This window comes from Myotis nattereri (genome assembly GCF_964212035.1).
Source record: "Myotis nattereri genome assembly, chromosome: 13".
Taxonomy (NCBI): domain Eukaryota; kingdom Metazoa; phylum Chordata; class Mammalia; order Chiroptera; family Vespertilionidae; genus Myotis; species Myotis nattereri.
In genome coordinates, this window is record NC_138088.1 from 6,002,343 (window position 1) to 6,025,135 (window position 22,793).

The 22,793-nt window shown below is 56.9% G+C and overlaps 1 protein-coding gene across 1 annotated transcript in view; it reads right to left on the reverse strand.

Annotated features, from left to right (window-relative positions):
• Positions 1-792: 792 nt before the first annotated feature.
• OGDHL (oxoglutarate dehydrogenase L) overlaps positions 793-22,793 on the reverse strand; it is a 28,655-nt gene continuing 6,654 nt past the window's right edge. The window contains exons 5-24 of the mRNA XM_081105131.1: positions 16,853-16,955; positions 16,359-16,474; positions 16,079-16,233; positions 15,144-15,290; positions 13,443-13,533; positions 12,150-12,329; positions 11,894-12,022; positions 10,933-11,112; positions 10,529-10,681; positions 9,948-10,050; positions 9,378-9,506; positions 8,264-8,414; positions 7,210-7,337; positions 6,156-6,334; positions 4,725-4,796; positions 4,523-4,648; positions 4,353-4,425; positions 2,919-3,082; positions 2,623-2,777; positions 793-2,170 (exon numbers count right to left, since the gene is read on the reverse strand). Of these exons, the coding sequence (XP_080961257.1) occupies positions 2,047-2,170; positions 2,623-2,777; positions 2,919-3,082; positions 4,353-4,425; positions 4,523-4,648; positions 4,725-4,796; positions 6,156-6,334; positions 7,210-7,337; positions 8,264-8,414; positions 9,378-9,506; positions 9,948-10,050; positions 10,529-10,681; positions 10,933-11,112; positions 11,894-12,022; positions 12,150-12,329; positions 13,443-13,533; positions 15,144-15,290; positions 16,079-16,233; positions 16,359-16,474; positions 16,853-16,955 (2,658 nt within the window). The 3' untranslated portion in view covers positions 793-2,046. The remainder of the gene's footprint in view (positions 2,171-2,622; positions 2,778-2,918; positions 3,083-4,352; positions 4,426-4,522; positions 4,649-4,724; positions 4,797-6,155; positions 6,335-7,209; positions 7,338-8,263; positions 8,415-9,377; positions 9,507-9,947; positions 10,051-10,528; positions 10,682-10,932; positions 11,113-11,893; positions 12,023-12,149; positions 12,330-13,442; positions 13,534-15,143; positions 15,291-16,078; positions 16,234-16,358; positions 16,475-16,852; positions 16,956-22,793) is intronic.

Consider the following 22,793-nt stretch of genomic DNA (forward strand, 5'->3'; position numbering starts at 1 on the left):
CTTTCCATGTGGTTGGTTTTCCTGTTGGATCACAGCAGATGGTCCCAAGCAGTCATTTGCAGCCTTCCTGCATGCGCGAGTGAAGAGGCAGTGTGTGCCTGGGACAGGAGGTGCCCACCTCCCACTGCAGGGCATGAGGACGCCCTGCGCAGCCCAGACGCCTGTGTCCCACCCACTGCACAGCCCAACAGCAGGGAGAGCCCAGACGGCTGGATCTCCATGGCCAAGGATGCACGATACAGAAAAAGCTTGCTTCCCAAGGGAAGCAGTGTGGGCTTAGGGACAGAGGTCAAGGTCAGCTGGCAAGTGACCCTAGACAAATAACTTCATGTGAACCTTAATTTCCTCATCTGAAAAAATGGGGATATTCCCAGCATGCAAAGCCACAGTGAAGGTTAAATATTATTTTGTAACTAGAGGCCCGGTGCACGAATTTATGCACCAGTGGGGTCCTTTGGCCTGGCCTGCGGGATCAGGCCAAACATCCCCCAAGGGGTTGCAGATTTTGAGAGGTCTCAGGCCAGGCCGAGGGACCCTACCAGTGCATGATTGGGGTTGGGAAAGGACATGGGAGTTTGGCCAGCTGGGGAGGGGCTATGGGAGGGCTCCAGGGCATATCCGGCCCATCTTGCTCAGTCCCAATTGGCCAGACCCCAGCAGCAAGCTAACCTACTGGTCAGAGCATCTGCCCCCCTGGTGGTCAGTGCATGTCATAGTGAGTGGTTGAGCGGCTTTAGCATATTATTAGCATATTATGCATTGATTGGCTGAACGGACGACTGAACAACTGGACACTTACCATATTGGGCTTTTATTATATAGGATATCTGCAAGATGCCCAGCAGAGGACCCAGGACACAACAAACACACTATAGGCAGCTGTAATTACCTTTACTTTGTCACTTACACACTCCTGCTGTGTGACTCAAAGTGTACTCCAGCAAGCTGTGCTTGAGACTAATGGATGGTAACACTCTATTCTCCAACTTTAGACTGATTTTTCTCTAGGTTGCTTCACCACGGCCAGTATTTCTGGGTCTGCTCCATGGAAGGCTCATGTCTCCTGTATTCTCCTGTAAGACTCTTCTTCCTTCAAACAACACCTCCTCCTGGTCCCACAGCCCTCTGCAGTAACGTGTAACTCAGTGAATAAACTGTTTGCAGGTCTCCCAGCTGGACGCCTGACCTGGAAGAGCCAGCGGAAGGCAGATGTGCCTCTTCACCCCGGGCCCAGCATCTAGCACCAGGGAGGCGCTCTGAGACGGGCATAGGTGCATAAATGATTTGCAGAAAACAAACCATCCCTCCTGTGCCACTGCTCCCCCAGCAAAACCAACAGAAGGCTGAAGGGTGGGGATACCAACAGATCTGCAAGCTCAGTGGAGGGCTAGTTTACCCTCCACAGTTTAGCTTTTCCTCTTCTCATCTCATGCCTTCTCTAAACCATCTGACTTTCCCCTCGATTTTACAACAGGAAATGAAAACAGACAATCTCTCTCAAGCATTTTTTATTTCTGTCATTTGGCGTTCTGGTTTGGTACACGTGCGCTGTGGCTGTATCTCACACTCATCACGACACACTCCATAAATCAGCGCAAGATAAATCACCAGGCACGGTTTTGCTTCACCTGGTTGTCACACTGAAGTCTCTATTTCTAAGAGCACAAAAGATAGCAGTCCTTGAATCTACAGATGAACAAGGACAGGGTGAGTGGCAGCCAGATCTACCAGGAAGCGGGAGACCAAAGTCAGGCTCCGGGGTGGCTGTCTGCAGACAGAGGTGGGAAAAGCTACACAAAATCTCCAGAAAGGCCAGGGCAGCTGGGAAACACTCCTGACTGCATCCCACCTGTCACCTCCTCTGCTTTCTCAGTCCTAACAGATTCTGGAATAAACACGAAGGCCCACAGAGGCATAAGACCAAATCCAGTGGTGCCTGCTCTACGGCCTCGATCGCTGCATGAGTGTATTTTACCCTGGGGCCTGAAGGACCCTCCCCAGCCCCAGCCAGCCCCATGGGAAGACCCAGGCAGGCCCTGCCCAGCGCTAAAATGTCTTGCCCTCAAAGGCCTTCAGATTGAAGGCAGTATCCAGAAACTTCTTCAGAGACACCAGGTGAGCGTTCCTGTTTCCCGTGGCCGGTGCAGCCGCTGGGTCACGGCCAACATACCTAGGGGAGGAGAGACAGTGAGGGGAGGGCTGCCCTGGCCTGGCCGCTAGCGCAGGGCTGTACGGAGTCTGATCCCTCTCGTCCTGCTATAGAGATGAAGAGCCCGAGGCACCATGAGGCAAAGTTACTGGCCTAAGGCCAAAGGCGGGAGAGCTGAGAGCGTGGGAGGTGGCCTAGGTCAGTTCGCCCCCCTGGTGGTCAGTTCTGGCTGCAAAAGGTTTTGCTCCATGAGGTGGTGCTGATGGGGGTCCCTGATGGGGAAGCTGACCTGTCCCCAGCGGTCACAGAGCCAGCAGGGACTATGGTTCCCAATGTGGCCAGAGAAGGGCAGTGGCCAGTTCTCGGTGACACACCAAACGGGCCAGGCAAAGCCAGGACGGGGCCTCGGCCCCCACCCCGCAGGCCCCACAGTGAAGGGTAGGTGGCTGGCTTCCCTGCACCCAGCCTTGTACCATATGGGCCGTGTCCGTTTCAGGATGGTCATGAAGCGTGGATTGATGTAGTCATAGTAGCCCATGTTCTTGTGCTCCTCCTGGCACCACACCAGCTCTGCGCCTGGGTACTTCTCCGCCTCTCTCTTGATCAGGTCGAAGGGGAATGGGGAGATCTGGGGAAGACAGGAAGAAAGGGCAGCGTAGCCCGGGGGAACGAGACAACACAGCTCCCTCAGGCCCAGATCTGACCGGGCCAGGCACACTGCCCAGGGGGCTGGCTATTTGACCTCGTCCATCTCTCCGAGCAGACGTACCTGCTCCAGGCGCGTAATGGCCACTTGGTCATCCAGGCACTGGTTGCTCCGTTCCTTCACCAGGTCGTAGTACACCTTTCCCGTGCAGAAGATGAGCCGCCGCACCTGCTCCGGAGCCCGAGCCGCGACCCCATCCTCAGGAATGACCCGCTGGAAGCTGGTCCCTGGAGACCGACAGGGCATGGAAGAGGCATCAGCTCCTGGAGGGGCTGGAGCAGCCGGGGAACCAGGCTCGTGGCCCCCGCACCCACAGGCGCCCTTTGGCCATTAAGACTAGCCCAGGTTTAGATCTGCGGCTGCACTGGGTACCTCTCGAGCCAAATGATGGAGAAGATGACAAATGAAACCTGAGGTGTCACAGGGAAAGAAGTGGAGCTGGGAGCCAGAGCCAAGGGCAGAGCCCGGGAGCATCACCGTTCAGGGGCAAGCGGGGTCCAAGGGGAAAGCCCCTGGCGGGGAAATGAAGGTAATGTCGTGCCCCTCTCATGAGCTCGGTCCCTGAAGCGGAGTTGCTCCCCATCCAGCCCCGCCCATCGCTGTGTGCACTGTAGTTACCCCATCACCTAGCTAAGGGTGAGCAGCTGTCTCCAGAGACCACCACACATCCCTCCTTCCCTTAGCCCTGCAACCAAGCCCCCAAGTCCTAAGTGCTGTCCATCTTCCTTCCTGAGCTCACATCACGTACCCGGCAGCAGGCCAAGCACACTGCAAAGATCTCTGGGAAAGCTGCCGTGTCCTGGCATCCCAGGGAGCACAGTGAGCAGAGAGGGAACAAGCTGCCAGGCCCCACCAGAGAAGAGCCAGCACCAGGCGTCAGCCCAGGCAGCCCAACCTAAGGACAGAGCTCGGAACTTCCGGCTCAGACCTGCCCACACCACGGGGACACCCAAACACATGCTGCCCATACTGTGGAGACCCTTCCTGGCTGGACCACTTTCCGGGCAGTTCTACTCTGCCAGCCTCAGGGCCCCACGCCTGCACTCCCTGACCCTCCACTGGCTCACATCTCAATTCCGACATTTGGTAGCTTTATTAGACTGACCCCTGACTCCAGGTAATGAGGCTGAGAGCTCTGTAGGGGACACTGTGTCCCCAGGGACAGTCATGTTTGGCTCATGAGTGGGGAAAAAGTATTAATGAATCAGTGATACTTACTTTCCTACAAACGAGGCGGACCTCTACCCGGCCTCCTGCCTCTCCGCTCCCCCAGCACAGCCAGGCCAGCCTGCTGGGACCAGTGCACCCCTGTCCCTGGTGCCGAGCACAGTCCAGCTGGCCGCCCGCCAACCTCCCCACCCAGCCACGGGTGGGGACCAAGCGGGAGTTGCTGCAGAGCTCACAGAGCCACAGAGTGCGTGATCACAGAGTCCCAGGAGCAGAGGCCGCACCGGGGCCCCAGCCTCCCCTCGCTGCCCAGCATGCCCAGGCACCTACCAGATACCATTTGGTCAAAGCTGGACTTGGCCTTTGGGTGCCTCAGCAGAGATTTGGGAGTGAAGATGATCAGCTGGAAGGGAAACACGTGCCGAGCTGCCAGCTGCCCCTGGGATAGGCTCCAGGTCTGCCCCACGTGGCTGCGGCCGCGGCCAGGGCAGGCGGCTCACCGGCTTGCGGAAGGGCAGCAGGATCTGCCGGCGCAGCACGTGGAAGTAGTTGGCCGGCGTGGAGCAGTTGACCACGATCCAATTGCAGTCGTAGAGCTGCCTCACCTCGAAGTCCTCCGAGAACGCCTGGGGGGACAGGGTGTGGCTGGGAGGTGGCCCCTGGTGCCCAGGCCCTGACCCAGGGGAAGGCAGGAGCACTCACGGGGTAGGCATCCGAGTCATCATTGCTCATCTGCAGGAACCTCTCAGGCCTCGCTGAGGAGTGCTCCGGCCCCTAAAAGCAAATGCCAGGCGTCCAGGTTGGCCGAGGGGAGGGGACGTCACACAGGACAGAAGCCTGGCTGTGCAGGGACCCTGGTCTCAGGAAAGAGAGTGGAAGGCTCTGGGAGAAGGTGCCCTCACTCCGGAGCCCAGACCACAGGAAAGACCAGGAAGCGGGAGCGAGGTCGGGAAGGCATCCTCAGAGGGGCCCGGGGAGCCAGCACGTGTGGGTGGGCGTGAGGGCCTGGCCGAGGCCTGTCCCCAGCACGTCCGACCCAGGCACAGCTCCATGGCCCACACGTTAGGCACTGGCCCTGAAAGGAGCCCAGTGATGTAGACACTCGTTTCCTCACTTTACAGATGAAGGCGGTGAGGGGCAAAGAGATTAAGAAACAACCCCAAGATCCGTCAGCCAGGACAGATGTGACCCAGAGCTGACTCCCCGCCCACCCGGCCCAGGGGCTGCTCTGCTTCACGAGAGCAGACAGCTCAGGGACCTCCAAACTCGCTCCGTGCAACAGTGCAACAGAGGTGACCTGCCCCATGGCCGCCACCCGCCCCTCCCTTAGTGCGGACTCAGCAAGGACCCAGTGCCACAGGCTCCGGCCAGGCCACCCCAACCCTCCCCACCCAGCCTGGCTCAAGGTCCGCCAGAAAGAAGCCCTGGCAGCTGGTGACCCTGCGCAGGCCACGCCCCTTCTCCCCCAAGTGTGAAATGGAAACAGGACTGAGGCAGGTCCTTAGTGAGGACGCGGCCGGGTGTACAGGGCATGAACGTGCTCAGCACCGGGAGTCCTGGCTCTACACAGCCACGCGACAGTGCCAGAGTGACCAGCTCCTTACTGGATCCGAGCCGAGTGGGCCCTCAGGGATATCCCCTGCAGCCCAGCCCGCCCTGCTCAGCGCTCCACTGCTCAGCCTGCACGTCTGCCCGCCTCCCTGGGAGGGGACCGGAAGGCAGGCAATGCCGCAGAGATCGGGTTCAAGTCCAAGCTACTAGCTGAGTGACCTTGGACAAGCTAGTCCACACCTTTGTGCCTCCGTTTATCTGAAAAATGGGAACAGGACTCACTTCATTACATTGTTGGAATGAAAGGTTGTGAGACTGGAAGAGTTAATACACAGAGGGTTTGAAACAGAGCCTGGCACGTAGCAGGCTCAGAGGTGTCAGCTACTTCTACCGCTAGTGACTAGTGTCATCATTTCAGCCGCAGCCACCCAGACCTATGCAGCCCCCCCTAAGGAGACCCCGTGTTCCATGGGCCCAGAAGGTGCATAGGTGCATATGCTCCAACGATGCATGTGGCCAAGCCCCCCCCCCCTCGCCCTGCCCCCGCAGGCCTGCCAGAGCCCCGGCCCCGGCAGCACGCACCATGCCCTCCATGCCATGGGGCAGCAGAAGCACGATGCCATTGTGTCGAACCCACTTGGCCTGGCCGGTGCTGATGAACTGGTCGATGATGCACTGGGCCGTGTTGTGAAAGTCGCCAAACTGAGCCTCCCAGAGGACCAGGGCGTTGGGGCTGGCCATGGCATAGCCCAGCTCGAAGCCTAAACGGAAGAAACCAGGACAGCCTGCCACACTGTCCCCAGTGCCAGCGGCTCGTCAAGCCCAGCCCTTTCTCACACACCCTCCCTGCCCCACCACCCCTCCCGCCAGGCCAGGGGGAGCGGGCTCCTTGGGGCCCACGGTCTTGCATCCTGGGAACTGAGGACGCGCGAGAGGCGCCCTCAGCCGTAGCTGCACGTGGCTAGCTCAGCCTCATCGAGCCAAGTCCAAAGATTCCCTGGGGAGGCAGCAGGGGCCATCTACCAAGAGGAGCCCCCAAAACAGGTGCAGGGCTGCTGAAGGTGAGGGGCAGGAGCTGGTCCCTGGGGGTCCTGCCTCTAGGAGGAGGCAGTGAGGGAGGAGGCCAGCTCAAGATCAAGCCGAGGGAGAGAATGCAGGGTCCAGTAAGGAGCTGGTCGCTGGGGAGCCCTGAGCCCAGGAAGGGGAACTCGAGACAGGGCTACGGGGTGCCGTGTAGAGGGGAAATGGAAAGTGGGCAGGCCAGGCCAGGCTCAGGGCCAGCCGGTGGCTATGCCCACAGTGGACTCTATTGGGTTTTCTGGTCCCACTGGGCTCAGGAACAGGGCTCTGGTAGCCAAAGAACTGCACCCCTCCCCCCATATCCCCAGGCAAGCAGGAGCCCCCAGCTGGATTTCAAATCCCATGTGGCCTCAGCATCCCCATGACTGTGCCAGGACCCAGGTCCACCCCAGGGGCCTCTGAGCCTCTCAGTCCCTCCTGGGCCCAGACCCTGCCCTGCCCTCTCAGCCACAGGCCCCATCCATGGTCACAGCGACAGGGCACCTCAGGATGCAAGCCCCTCTTTGGTCCCTAGGCATCCCAGCCCCGCCTGACCTGCCGGCAAAGTCTGACCCACCCAGGACGCCATACTCCGAGAGGGAGCTGTTGCACACGGTGTACGGGGCCTGGTCAGGCCAAAGGTGGTTCATGGGGACACATGTCCTCCGGTCAACTTCCTGGTCGTGGAGAACGTGGTGCCGGTGACTGGAGAGAAACAGAGCAGGAAGGATGGGGAGCAGGAGGCGGGCAAGCCCTTGTCACTGTGCCAGGGAACCTGAGAGTCCCCTCCTCCAGGCAGCCCCCAGCAGTGCCCCACACCTCACAGGCCTGAGTCTCAGCTTCTACCTCAGAAAGGTCCCCGGGAGACCGGCCTCAATGACCTCCCCAACCAAGTGCTGGGTGGAGCCCGAGACCCCGAGACCCAGAGACCCCAAGACAGTGCCACACCCCTGGGGCACTCCCTGCCCAGGTCCACAGGAGGTACTACCTACACAATGAGGGGACCGCCTGACTGACCCCACACCAAGGAGGACTAAAACGCAGCTCAGGGGGCAGTGGAGCTGGACCAGGGCCAGCAGTGATGAGCCCCTGGGACCCAAGAAAGCCGCTCATCACATCCCGGACGCCACGGTTCCATGACTCACCAGCATGGCAGTGACCACACCGGGTCCAGAACCTCTGGGCCCAAAGAGGAAATGAGGTGGGGACACTGACAAGTGCAGTCCTGTCCCTGGACTCAAAAACTCAAGGAAAACAAGCAAATGGGGAGGCTGGCTGGACAGCAGTTCACACACACCGTGAGGCCACAGATGACCCAGGCCTAGGCCAGGCGGTATGCTCTGCATGCTTATCCCCTGGGGTCAGAGAGGTGGCCCAGGGTCCCCCGGATGGCCTGGCCCAAGGGCAGGGGCTGGGGTGCTGATGGGGTTACCAGTGATGCCCCCACCAGACAAGGGCCCTCCTTGGGCTCCTCAGAAAAGGCCCAAGAAGAGGAGGAAAGGCCAGCTCCACCCAGAGCTCCCACGATGACGCTGGGGTCCCCAAGCACAGCTGGCCCCTCAGCTGCCCCACAGACTCAGTGCTGACAAGGCCAATGTGCACGAGGCCTGGGTCGGAGCCCCTGCCCTCACCTGAACGTGCCCCTCTCCACGTCCTGCCCGCTGAGCCGCACGTGGATGCCCTCCTTGAGCAGGGAGCCGAAGGCCATGTACTCCGCCAGCGCCCAGTCTACCTCCCGCTTCTTGGTCATGTCCGCACGGCCCCACAGGATTCGAGAGAGGCCTACAGGAGGGAAGGGCCAGCCTGAGGTAGCCAGGACTGGACCACCTGCCCAAAACAGCCAGAGCCCAAGGGACCAGGGCCAGGTGTGTGTACTCAGTGCACACGTCTCCCACTGAGCCGGCCCTGGCAGGGCCCTTCTCCAGCACAGCCCTCCAGCCAGTACAGTGGGCAACCTCCCTCCCATGGAAGGAGCAGGTACCGGTGGGCAGCCACCGGCACTGTGCACACCTGCACGCCTGGAGTGGGGTGCGTCTTCCACCACCCACGGGTGGACTGTCCCAACTCTCCAGATGGAGACAGGAGCAGTAGAGGGAAGTCATTTCCCCACAGTCACAGCTATAAGATGCTTAAATTTGAGCCCCAGCGCCCAGGCCATGCTGGGCTCCTGGGGGCTCTACAGCTGCACAGACCCCGTGACATGCACACAGAGCGGTGCCTCAGGACACCTGGGCCTCCAGCACACTGTGGAGGAAACCCTCGGAGCGCCCACCCGCTGGTCAGAAGGGGCGCAGGCGCCCACCACCTCCAGGGGGCTCTCCAGGGGCCCGAGTAGAGGCCACAGCCACGATTTACAGCCAGCGGCCACGCCCTGGCCCAGGCTCACCGGGAGCAGCAGGGTCACCCTGTCATCCATGCAGGCTGCTGGCAAGCCCAGCGTTCCGCCCGGTAGGCCAGGCCCAGCGCTCCTTCCACAGGAAACCCTGCTCCCCTGCTCTCCGGCCTGCCCCAGGGATCGACATCAGTCTGGTCTCTAGAACCCACCGGGAGTGTGGCACCACCTCAGCCCACCCTGAGAGGAGCTAGCATCAAGGGCACCTCCCGGAGTGCAGACAAGGCTCCAAGAGCCCAGCCGACCCGCCAGGGACAGTGGGGATGTGGCTAGGCCTCCCGGACCCGCAATGCCATCTTGGGGCAAGACAGCAGGGACCATGGCCCACGCTGCAGCCTGCACAGCAACCTCACCCGTGTGGATTTTAAAGTCCTCCAGGGGCACAGAGCTCGCCACGTTGCCGATGTGGGTCAGCACGTCCTCAGGAACGCCCGTGGTTGGACAGGTCATGCTCTTGGGCTCCCCGTCCACGGTGAAGAAGCCTGAGAAGCAGAGGCTCTGTGCACTTCGGGAGGCGGTGGGGCCTCAGATCCCCGCCAGCCTGCGCCCCCAGCCCAGTCTTCCTGGGCCCACCTGCTACCTGAAGACTGAGCCCAACCTCAGGACTGCGGCAGCTGATGCCACAGCTCCAGCTCTACACCTGCTACCATCCTTCCCTGGGCCCTTGCGACAGCCACCCCAAGCCCAGGGCCATCTAGCTCTACCCAGGGAGCCGCTGACCATCCCTCTGTCCTCAGCTCTCTCCACTTTGGTGTCCACCGGCCCTGCTCAGCCCTTTCTCTCCAGAGGTTGCTGGTCACGGGTACTTTGAGGGCGGTGCCTGCCCAGCCTTCAGGAATCAGCCCCACAGCCTCGGGGCCTCGGGGCAGGGCTGCAGCCTCGGGGCAGAGTCGCTGGGTCCTGGGCCCACGCCTGCCGCTCACCGGGCCAGGGGGAGTCCAGCCAGTGCTTTATATGCAGGATCTTTTTGTCTTTGGACCTGCCGTACGCCTCCTCACAGATCCGGTCGTATTTGGCAATTTCTTCCTGGAATCAGAGCGAAGGCAGGGATGCTGTGAGCAGCCAGAGCCTGGGTCAAACTGGACTCGAAAGTCGGTCCCCCTCATCATGTTCTAGAACTCTCTCTGCTGGCCTGCAGGGGCCTTGTGGCCAGAGACCAAAGTCTCAGAGTTCAGGGGGATCCCATTTAGGAGGGGACTTGGGGGAAACTCGGGAGAGACTGACAGTTCTTGCTCTCAGAGCCCCCTCGAGGCGGGAGGACCAACACATCCACAGATAACTGAGGGGACAAGCCCGTCTCAGGGGGTTGCTGCATCCCACCAAGCTGTGTATGTCTGGTCCTCTGTCCCCCTTGTACCTGGAGGCTGTTGGGGACAAGGGCCATACTGGCTGCTTCTGTAAATCACGAGGTCCCAGCACTGGGCCAGCAACCTCAGCAACGTCCCCAGGGTCCCGGCTCTGAGGAGGCGGGCCCCAGGTGCTCACGAGGCCCGCCACCACGCACCTCGAACTCCTGCAGGGTGACCGTGTCCTCGGCGATGAGCTTGTCTGCGTACCTCTTCAGCACGGGCACCTGCTTGTGGATCTGCTTGTACATGAGCGGCTGCGTGAACATGGGCTCATCCATCTCGTTGTGGCCGCGCCGGCGGTAGCACACCTGCGGGGACAGCGAGGGAAGGGGGCTTGGTCCCTGTGCCCAGGCAGTGCAGGCTGTGTCACTGCACAGCTGGGGCACACCTGCAGGGCATACCCTTCCAGGCCCCTGAATGCCCCCCGACCCACGTTTTGCTGTCCCACGTTTTGCTCTTGGTAGCACTGAATCTTATCTCCCAGGACTCCCAGCCCCGACTGCTTGGCACAGCCAGGACAGGCTGCCCACCACGGCCCCGGCCTCAGCCCCAGACCCACCAGGTCCACAACCACGTCTTTATTGAAGGTGTTCCTCCACTCGGCCGCCACGCTGCACACGTATATCACAGCCTCTGGGTCATCCGCGTTCACGTGGAAGATGGGCGCATTGACCACACGGGCCACATCGGTGGGGTATGGTGAGGAGCGGGCCATCCGAGGGTCAGTGGTGAAGCCAATCTGCAGGAGCAGGAGGAAGCGGCAGTGCCGTTACCTAGAGCTAGACCCGTGGTCCAGGAGGCCGGGAGGGCTTTGCCTCGAGGTCCATCAGGTGTGCCCAGGAGGCATGTGGGACAGGAAGGGATCTCTGGTGAGCAGCCCCAAGAGCAAACACAGCAGCGGGTGCCATGGGGGTGCCCGCTCTTTCCTGCCATCATTTCATACCGTGGCAGTGAGGAGCACGGGCCCGGGTAAACCCGTCCCACCAGTTACTAACTGTACAACCTCGGCAAGGCACTTAAATTCCCAAACGCTGCTTCCTCATCTATGTAAAGGTCTGTTAATCCCGACATCACTGGGTTATTCTGGGAAGATTAGGTGACTTAGTGCAAATACTGCAGTTAACCAGGGCTGCCCGGGCTCAGGGAAGAGCTGCTACCACAGCTGCCGGAAGCGAAGGCTGTGAGAGCTGCGCGCTAAGGTTGACTGACACATGGAGCTAAAGGCAGCATCTCACCATGTGTCCAGCCTCTCAGCTCGTTACCCCTGTGCTCCTTCGTCCTGACAACTTTCTCCCAGGATGTCTCCCAGGATGACAGACAGACACAGTAGATAGATGGATGGATCTCCCGATTCCACAGACAGGCACCGAGGCTGGGAGAGCCGGCAGCTGCCTGAGATCGCACACTGGGACACGCGGCAGTGGGATCAGAACCAGGATGGTCTCACTCTTCCCCTCAAAGTGCTGCCTGGATTCAGGGAGGGGATGCTGATGAGGCCGGGCATGCAGCCAGACCCTCACCTGGTTGTTGACAACCACATGCACGGTGCCGTTGGTGGTGTAAGAGGGCAGGTCACTCAGGTGGAAGGTCTCATAGACCACACCCTGGCCGGCGAAGGCAGCATCCCCATGGACCAGGATGGACATGACCTGCAGAGCAGAGAGCGAGCTGAGAGGAGCCCCAGGCCCCAGCCTGTGGACCCCAGCCCTGCCCCCTGCACTGCAGACTCAGGGCCCAGCCCTGAGAGCTCACCCCTCAGGACCCAGGGGAGCTCACCTTCTTGCCCTGGGCGTCCCCGCGGTAGAACTGCTCGGCCTTGGTCTTTCCCTGCACCACAGGGTCCACGGCCTCCAGGTGGGACGGGTTGGCCACCAGGGACAGAGTGATGTTTCTGTTCGTGACCCGGTTGATCCTCTCATGGTACATGCCCAGGTGATATTTGACGTCCCCAGAGCCCTGGGGTTGAGGTGGACCGTGATGAACCCGGCCCTCCCGCCTCAGACAGGGAGACAGACAGACGGACAGACAGATGCAAGGCCAGTGTGGCTGAAACTGTCCCTGGATTCTGCTCTAGAAAGACTTGTGCTGGGTCTGACCTACACCATCTTGCTGCCGCCTCCCTACCCTGCACCCTGCCCCTCCTGCCCTCAGGGTGGCCCCTGCATTTCAACCACTGTCCTCTTTTCACAGATGACGGCAGGGTGGACGGGGAGGCCTCAGCAGGAGGCGGCCGGCCAGCGGCAGTGACAGCAGAGACATGCAGGATGGTCCACTCGCAGGGTGGAGACCACTCGGCAAACACCAGGCTGGGCCCACTAACTTCCCCACCACATGACGGAGCCACAGTATCAGGAAAGTGTGACATATTTGATGATCCTGGAGCAGGGAACATCTTTCTACACAATCTACAAACCTCGGAAGCTATGAAAGATGAGACAGCTAAAACCTAATACATTTGTCATGGGGGCAGCAAATCCTGCACAACATCAGGGGAAAATCAAGCTGAAAGAATAGTCATAAGACAAATGCAGGCAAAGGGCTAAGTGCTTCCATATGTAAAGCACTCTTTACAAATCAGGGATATACAGCCCAAAACCCCACAGAAAAATGTGCAAAAGCATGAAGAGAAATTTACAGGGGAAAAAAACCATACCATACATGGATTAAAAACATGAAATGATACTCAAATTCATAACAAAGAAATATGGTAGAATGCAATCATTTTTACACCAATATATTGTCCAAGAGGGAAGGTCAGTAAGGGAGCATGGGGCCCTCCCACACGCCGGGGTGGGCTCCCTAACGTCTGCAACCCTCCGAGCTCCGGCCACAGCATCTCCGGCGCACTCAGGCCCTCGTCCCACTGGAAACAGGGCGGCTGCCCGCATATCCCAGGGCTTTCACCACCAGGGGCCTCCTGCCAACACCCCAGCCTCTCTCCCACTCCTCTGTGTGTCTGTCCATTTCAAGGTCTGTCCAAGCCTGGAAACTCCTGGCCCCGTTCCTCCCCAGTCCACCTCCCAAACGCCCAGCTCTCCAGGGGCCCTGAGACCTGGGCTTGGTACCCACCTCATCCGCTGCCTCCAGCTTGGGATCAAATTGGCAGAAGATCTGCTCCAGGTCCTTGCGGATGACGTTAGCCAGCACGTTCAGCCTGCCCCTGGAGCCAGAGGGGCTGGGCTCTCACCTGGCTCAGAGGCCTTCCCTGATGGGCCCTGCTCCCTGCCCACCGGGGACCTATCAGAATCGGCATGCAGTCTGGGGACAACCCCTCTCCAGGGAGCCCAAAGGAGGCCCAGCCCTCTCATCCTGTCTCAGTCTACAAGGCATGTGAGTATCCTGGCCAGCCAGTCCCCCCTCCTCCTCCCAGACACCCCTATACATCTCTGACTCAGGAGGCCCTCATGAGCAGGGAGCCACCAGCCTCATGCAATGCCCACCCTCCCCACCCAAAAGTTGAGCCCAACCCAGTACCTTGGTCCCAATCTGCTGATGCATCACAGTGGCTCAAACTACCCCCACCCCAGCCCAGCAGCATGTTGGAGCAGGACAGAGAAGGAACCGGACGGACCCTAAACCAGGAGTTACCAGAGGACCTGTCCAGAGGAGCTGAGGGAGGTCTGAGGGGCGAGGGTCAGGAGAACAGTCAGGGACCAGGGTTTTCCAGCCCGGCCTGGCCCCCAGCAAGGCGCAGTTTACCCAGGGGTGGGCACCAGCCCATGGGGATACAGCGCATGACTCACCCCAAAGCTCATCAATAGATGCCAGCCCGACACACACATGCCCCGTCCGACCTCCAGCCCCACGTGGCCTGTGGCAGGGCGGCCCTCGTCCAGGTGGGCCTCTCTCCTGTTCTGTGGGTCCTGAGAGCCAGGGAGCCACGGGCAAAGCCCTGCAGCCTCAAAGGCCCCTCAGCGACTATGGAGCCTCCACCAGAGCACCCTCAGCTCCCAGGGCCTCCGCAGGCCAGAGCCTGCCCAGCACCACCTTCTGACCTGACCACCCAGTCCATCCCCTTCCACAGGGCCAGCCACTCAGACCCAGGGCCAGCTCTGCCTGACCCTCTGACCGGACACTGGGCACTTCCAGGCCCTCAGAACAGGCTCCCGGCTCCTGGCAGCCAGCCCACCGGAGGGCCCTCCACACTCATCGGGACTCTGAACGCCCCACCTGCTGGCGCAGCCTGGCCTGGCCCACCCGAGAGCAACCAGAAGTGGTCAAGGAAATGCTGGGGCTCTGCCCCCGACTGTTCAGCACATTCAGCATGAACCCACCACCTTCATTTGTCCAGGGCTGCATTCCTGTCAGACCACAGGCTCCAGCCCAGAAGTAACTACCCGACTGCCAAGCCAGTCTCCTGTCTGTATCAGGCCACAGGGAAGCGGGCAGTCAGCCTGCAGCCAGAAGAGACCTCCAGATCCAGCCAGGGCCGCCTGCCCAGGCCCCGCCCACACTTCCCTAGGACTGGCCCCTGCAGGGCTCCTTAGCCACAGGCACCTCAAGAACAACGCAACCCTTTCCCGGAACCCTGACCCTCCTGGGAACAGCGGCAAGCTGGTGAGACACTGATCTGGGAGCCCCGTCAGGCCCTGGCTCCATGCGCTGTGACCATGTGCTTGGCTCTGTCTGTGAGGAGCAGGGATCTGAGAACGTTCCAGGCCACTCTGCCCCTACCCTCGTGTCCCACTAACAGCCCTGCTGATTCCCATCCCTGCCTCCACCTCGGTGCCCAGCCCCGAGAAGGAACAGGCGCGGGGGACAGAGGCTCACCTGTGTGGCATCCCCAGGATGACATTCTCAATCCCCATCTCACTGGATTTGTCAATGATGGTCTTGAGGGCAGGGATCATGACCTCACAGCCCTCCAGGCCAAAGCGCTTCTCAGAGGACCACTTCCGGGCCAGGAAGTCTTCGAACCTGCGTGGAGAGAGGAGGGAAAGAATGGAGAGGCCGCGGCTCATGGGCCATCCCTGGTGACTTGGAGCAGGGCGCCCAGAACAGGGGAAGGTGCAGAATCGCCTCCCTCCACATAGTCCGGGACCTGCCTCAGACAGCACCAGCCAGGAGCACAGGTCTGAGGGAGGCGAGGGGTCCTCCCAGCTTAACCAGAAACCTCTGCCTGCACCCTCCTGATCCCAGCTACCACCCTCTCTCCCGCTTCCAGCCAAACTGCTCCGGCCCCCTGCCCTCCTGCGCACACATGCACTGCACATGCCCAATCACCACACCAGACCTCCTCATGGCTCCGCTCAAATTCCAGCCCCTATACTGCTCAGGATGCCACGGTGTGCCCAGTGGCTGGGCAGCTGCTCCTCCAGGCCTGGGCACACCCAGCCTCAGAGAAGCCAGCAGCAGCGCCAGGTGGTGCCCGCCCCCCCCCCCCCCCCCCCCCCAGGGAGGCCCTGCTGTACACACGCCACACAGGACATCTCTCTGCCCAAACATTCCCACGGCCACTTTCTGCCACTTGTGCCCTCACTCAGCATGCCTCCTGGAGCCCCTCCCTGGCCACCTGCCCAGCTCTGCCTGAGCACCTGGCCCGATGCTCCTGCTAAGCCCTCTCCCCAGCGAGGGGCGAGGCCCCTGCAGTCCTGCCTTCCCTTGCCAGGCATCCTCCTGGCTGCTCAGTCAGGGCCTGGGCAAGTCGAACAGCCCTGGGCAGGCCCCTCCAGCCACTCGGCCGCGCGGTGGTCTGAGCGCCTGACCTCATGGAGCGCACCAGCCGGGCCAGCAGCCTCCGCTTCTCCTCACTGGAGAACTGCATCACGCCAGGGGTCTCGAACTTCTGCCGAATCCACTGGCACTGCTCCACGTCGTTGATGAACATGAACTCCAGGCCGATGTGCTGGCAGTAGGTGCTCTGGGGGGACAGCCAGGAAGAGGGACAAATGCCCCGGCATCTGGAACAGAAAAGGCAGCACCTCCCGCCCCCTGGCAGGCTTGAGAGCTCATTCAGGTGCGGCCCCCACACCTGCCCGTGCTCACCTCCAGGCGCTGAATGATCTCCCGCAGGGAGAGGGTGTGCTCGGAGCCTCCGATGAAGGTGGTCGTGGGCAACTGGAACTCCTTATCCAGGTCAGCCTCCCGCAGGTCATAGAAGGCTGGGCAGAGCCCAGGAGGCAGAGAGGAAAGAGGGATCAGGCCCGGGTGGGGCCCCGCAGTATCCCTGCCGCCAGGTCCCGCCTAAGCGCAGGGAACCTGCTGCAGGGACCAGGGAGTGAGAGTCAGAGCCCAGCTGCCACCACGGGAGCAAGCCCGGCACCGTCTCTCAAGCTTGCCGAGCACGGTGCGCCCCTAGGGAAGACGGGGAGACGCCCTCACAGGGACACTGTGCAGTAGATGGGCAAGGGTCCGAGAAAAGCTTCCTGGGCTGCTTGCGGGGCCCCAGGGCCCACTGTGGTCCTACAGCCCCTCACTGCGCACAGGCACCAGCTGGCTCTGGCATCACCGGGGCGACAGAGAAGGGTACCAACTCTCACCCAATTTATCGATGCTTGTGATTAAGTCTGAGGGTACAAAGGAGTCCAGGTCTGCATCCAGAATGCCCAGCGGGTCCAGCTGCGCCACATGGTGGCCCCGGATCTGGGAGAAAGGAAACTGTCAGGGCAGGGCTAGGACACAGCTGGACAGACCCTCCCCGAGAGCAAGGTTCTGGGACCTGGCCCCCCACCTCGCACTTTAGAACTTCAAGTTTCCACATGTCTCCAGCACCCAGCACTGTGCAGGTGCCTCTAAGCCACTGAGGTGGCAGGAGCTCAACTCCACTCCAAGGACAACACGCAGCTTCGAAACCAGGAAAGGATGCATACACCAAGGCAGTCACTACAGCACTATTAGGAGCTGTGAAATCCTAGCGATTTCCCAAGTGCCCATCACCAGGAGACTGGCACACGGCTATGGGAAATCCACAGGGAGGGCTAGAGGCATGAAGAAAACCCCACCAGCTGCAAGGAGGGATCCCCACAAACAAATCACAGAAAAGTGTGTGCCCTAAGCGCCCATTGCCTATGAAAGGGGAGCTGCAGTGAGTGTATGCATTTGCATATATTTGTATATATTTATAAATGTATACATGCATCAGAATAAATTATAAAATAAGAAAACTATGAAGTCTGAAAAATTATTATCTATGGGGAAAGGACAAAAAAGGGTAGAGTGGCTGGGCTAGAAGCTAGACTTTTAAGGATATCTTGCTTTGAAGACTTGAGTTTGGAATCTTGTGAATATTTTATATCACTATGAAACAAAATTAATTTTTAAAATTGAAAGTAAAACAGAACAAATGAATTAATGCATCCATTTGGTGGCATGACTCACAGAAAGGAACTATTCCAATTGACTGATAGAATATTCCCTAATGACACACAGAACTGCGGGGAAAGGCTCAGAAATTCATTTCTACTATCAATCAGTGGTGTGGTGATAGAATTGTATTCTAAGGCTGTTGTATGGGGGTTGTAAGAAAATCAAATAAGTCATTGTATTGCTTGCTGTCTTGGAGAACCTCTGTTTTTGTCAATTTTACAAAGAAATGATGGGCCCTGGCCGGTTTGGCTCAGTAGACAGAGTGTTGGCCTGTGGACTGAAGGGTCCCGGGTTCTATTCCAGTCAAGGGCACATGCCAGGGTTGCGGGCTCGATCTCCAGTAGGAGGCGTGCAGGAGGCAGCCAATCAATGATTCTCTCTCATCATTGATGTTTCTATTTCTCCCTCTCCCTTCCTCTCTGAAATCAATAAATATATATATATATTTTAAAAAGAAATGATGGCATAAGGTTGATAAGGTCAAGGGTAAACCCAAAGTCCCACATTTGACACATATAGAAGCATCAATATAAACCCATAAGTATGTTATGTTTTTTAAAAAATACATACTTCCTGGCTACAACCACTGAAAGGCCCAGAAGTCACGACCAAAGCAATGGCAGTGAACTACCAGCACTCCCTGAACTGGCTGGTCCCAGGGCTGCGCAGAAATGCACAAGGTGAGCTCGGAGCACTTTGCTATGACAGGCAGCAGAGAGGAGCTCAAACACCGCGGGCTGCGAGCAAGGACACTCTGAGCATGATAAGCATAACAGCTGCAGCAGGCGGAAAGCGAGCAAGCACGTTTAAATCCACGCATTCACATCATACTAAAAAGATGGAAACCTTCATTGGACATTTTTGAAGGATGCCAGGGAACCACCTCATAATTTTGAAAATTTATCAATAAAAAGAAAAATCAGACATTGATCTTGCCTTTTCTATACAATTTATGCCTCAGAAATAAATGGAGTTACAAAAGGCCGTTTCTCTTGATAGCAGTATTCCAGGTAATAAACAGAGAAAGACTGAATTAGAATACAGTGGGGCCTTGACTTACGAGTGTCCTGACTAACGAGTTTTTCAAGATACGAGCCATCTCTCGGCCGATTTTTTGCTTTGAGTTGCGAGCTAAAATTCGGGTTACGAGCCAGCTTCAGACACCCCATCGCTAGTTGGCGCAGCGAACGTCACAGTGAACGCCACAACATCATCATGTGTCTCACTCGTTCACTTTAATGATTTGACATACGAGTAATTTGAGTTACGAGCTCCGTCACGGAACGAATTAAACTCGTAAGTTAAGGCCCCACTGTATCACCATTTTTACCACCCCTAATGAATCAATGCGTCCAGGAAGTAACCATCCATAGCTGCTGTGTGATGAAGTGCCATCAGCACCAGGAAGCTGATTTTGAAATAAAAATAGAGTCAGATCTATACTGAATAAAGCTTCTAGAGCCAACTACCGATGTACAGAAATTACATAGGACAAAGGGACAGATGGTGTGACACCAGGGTATGTAATCAGTAGAATCCAGACTCCGGATAATTCTAGAGGACAAACAACCTGGTTTCTAAAGGAAGGAAGGAAGGAAGGAAGGAAGGAAGGAAGGAAGGAAGGGAGGGAGGGAGGGAGGGAGGGAGGGAGGGAGGGAGGGAGGGAAGGAGGGGAAGGAGAAGGAGGAGGCAGAGGCGGCGGCAGGGAACACAAAAAGAAATAGTGAGCCTCACCCTAATAGTGGCTCAGTGGATAGAGCGTCAGCCTGCGACTGAAAGGTCCCAGGTTTGATTCCGGCCAAGAGCATGTACCTAGGTTGCGGGCACATCCCCAGTGGGAGGTGTGCAGAGGCAGCTGATGGATGTTTCTCTCTCATCGATGTTTCCAACTCTCTATCCCTCTCTCTTCCTCTCTATAAAAAAATCAATAAAATATATTTTAAAAAAAAGAAAGAAATAGTGAGCCTTAACCAGTTTGGCTCAGTAAATAGAGGGTCGGCCTGTGGACTGAAGGGTCCCAGGTTTGATTCCGGTCAAGGGCATGTACCTTGGTTGCGGGTATATCCCCAGTAGGGGGTGTACAGGAGGCAACTTATCAATGTTTCTCTCTCATCGATGTTTCTAATTCTCTATCCCTCTCCCTTCTTCTCTGTAAAAAATCAATATATATATATATATATATACATATATATATATACATATACATATATATATATTTTTTTATTTTTAAAGAAATAGTGAGGAACCCACAGAGTACAAGAGACTTAAGGGCCACATCAACTTATCACAACCTCTGGCTTTATTTGGATCCTGATCCAAAGAAGCAGTAGAAAGAAATCATAAGACAAACAGGCAACATCAGTAGCACCTGAATATTTGATAGTGGAAGTTTAGAGACAGGAGGCCGTGTTAGGGAAGGGCGTTCATGGAGAGGAGTGCATCCGTGATGGGCAGAGACGCTCAAGCCGCCAGGTTGTTCATCTCACATACACAGAGGACGGAGGATGTTTCAAGAGAAGGGGAAGAAGAAGAGGGGGGCACCGGTGAGCTTTGAACTTTGAAACTGATACCATACAGGGGAAAGGGGGAAAGTGGCCAATTAGGAAAGCACGGGGGACATGAATTAAGGAAGGGTCCAATTAGAAAGTGGAATGAACGGACAAGGAGCTGTGAGCATTTTTAAACCCACAGACAAAGAGGCTCACTAGATTGGTTTTTTCCCATTTTAGAGAGCGAGCAGGTTCTTTCCCTTTGGGGACCCCTTCCCAGAGGGAGTTTGTATATGCTTGCAGTAAACTTCCACACCGTTGCTCCGCGAATTTATTCTTCAACAAGAACCCACAAGGAGAGTCCATTTGCAATTCCACGTACCAATAGCATTAAGAATCACTGTTATTATTTTTAGGTGTGATAATGCTATTGTGGCATAATTTTTTTTAATATATATTTTATTGATTTTTTACAGAGAGGAAGGGAGAGGGATAGAGAATTAGAAACATCGATCAGCTGCCTCCTGCACACTCCCCACCGGGGATGTGCCCACAACCAAGGTACATGCCCTTGACCGGAATCGAACCCGGGACCCTTGAGTCCGCAGGCTGACACTCTATCCACTGAGCCAAACCGGTTCGGGCAATGTGGCATAATTTTTAAAGAGCCTTTATCTCTAGAAATATATGCTGAAATGTTCAATTAAGGAAATATGACATCTGGGGTTTGCTTCAAAATAATCAGTGGCCATTGGGTGGAGCCAGAGGTGGGCAATAGGTGAATCAAGGCTGGCACTGTGTTGTGTGGGGTTCAGAACACAATTCTCTACCTTCCAGGTTTGAAAATGTCCATAATAATAAGTTTGGGGGTTTTCAGTACTGTGTGCAGGTGAGACAAATCAGAATTCTGCCTCCTACTTGTGGCCCCTCCCCCGGGTGCTCACCATCTGGCCCAACCTTGGGCAGGTACAGAATAGGTGCCTGAATCCAGAGACTTGTCTTGGCTAAAGAACAATGCGCAGCTGGAAACTGTGCCTAGAAGAAAAGGCTCTTAGGCAGCACTCTGACTGTTACTTTGTGTGTAATATGGTTTTACGTTCCTTGCTCTTTGTTTTCAAAATCAGTGGTTAAGATCATGTTCTGCTCCTTTCGCCCAGTCAAAACCACAATTACAAACACTGCTGCTTGCTCCAAGGTGTCCCACAATCCATTAGTCCTCAGGCCAGCGAGGGAGCCCAGTGCTACCACCCTTCCCTCTCCTGCGCACAGGCTGCAGCTGCCATCCCACACAGAGTGCTTCCTTCAGAGGCAAGGCCCTGTCCCCATTGGCCAGGGCCTCCCCCCGCCAGCTTCTGCAGCAGCCTGCTGCTCCCTCCCGTGGAGTACCTGCCAAGGGCCCCAGGATGCCCCTGCCCTTCCTTCTGCATGTCTGTAAAATGACTTTCGTACCCAACACATTCGGCCACTGATTCCCAGAGATCCCAAACAGTAACACTAGTTTTGCAGTTAACACCCAGAGCAGCCCTCCAATTAGTCCTGTTCAGTCAAGACTAGGAATATGGACCGTCATTAGGGCTCTTTGGCAGGGCAGGGGCCCAACCTGAGGACCCACGGGGACAGCATAAGTCTCCAGAGCAGAGCAGCTGGTAGAGGGAGAGTTGTTTACTGAACTATTCATTCATTCCATAAACACTAAGCACCTGCTTTATACCAGTCCCTTTAAAATGGAAGAAAAGGCCTTTCTTTTTCTTTGCTGTGACCATCCACAGTTTGAGAAGCACCTGGTAATTAAACCCCAAGATTGTTAGCTCCTCAGCTCCTCTGTTCAAGCTGCAAGACAAGTTACTCTCAAGGCTAAATTCTTACATACATCTCCTCCCTGCTGGTTTTACAACACAGAGAGAGTTAATAGAAAGTTCCCTTCTGCCCTCCTCTTCAAATAAGCCTCTTTAAACTCTTCCTAACTTTTGCTCCAAGAATGTGTTACAGGCTTGGGAAAACTACTGATAAGACACCTCCTTAGGACATCTGCCCAGACCATGTCCTGCAGAACTAACAAAGACAATCCCTCTGATGGCTGTTCAATTTCACCTAGCAACAGTAGCCGCTGGAAAATCCCCCTCCCTCCCTTGTATGGTTTTTGTTCTCTGCCTTTTGTATTGATTAGCAATTCACTGGCCCTTTCCCTCGGGGAAAGTAAACTAAACTATCTCTCCTCTCAGTTGTGAATTCCTTCACAGCCTGTGGTCACGGCCAAAATCCTGACACCTGCCCTCTAGGAATGATCAAGAGAAGATAATAGACATTAACAAAAGCCAATCTATTCAACTTTCTTCTCCTTTTTTTAAAATATATTTTTATTTATTTCAGAGAGGAAGAGAGAGGGAGAAATAGAAACATCAATGATGAGAATCACTGACCAGCTACCTCCTGCACAACCCTTACTGGGGATCAAGCCCACAACCCAGGCACGTGCCCTTGACCGGAATCAAACCCAGCACCCTTCATTCTGCAGGCAGACGCTCTATCCACTGAGCCAAACCAGCTAGGGCTACTCAACTTTCATTCAAAATTTACTAACCACAGCCATTCTTCAGTCCAAAACATACCCTACTCATTATGCTAA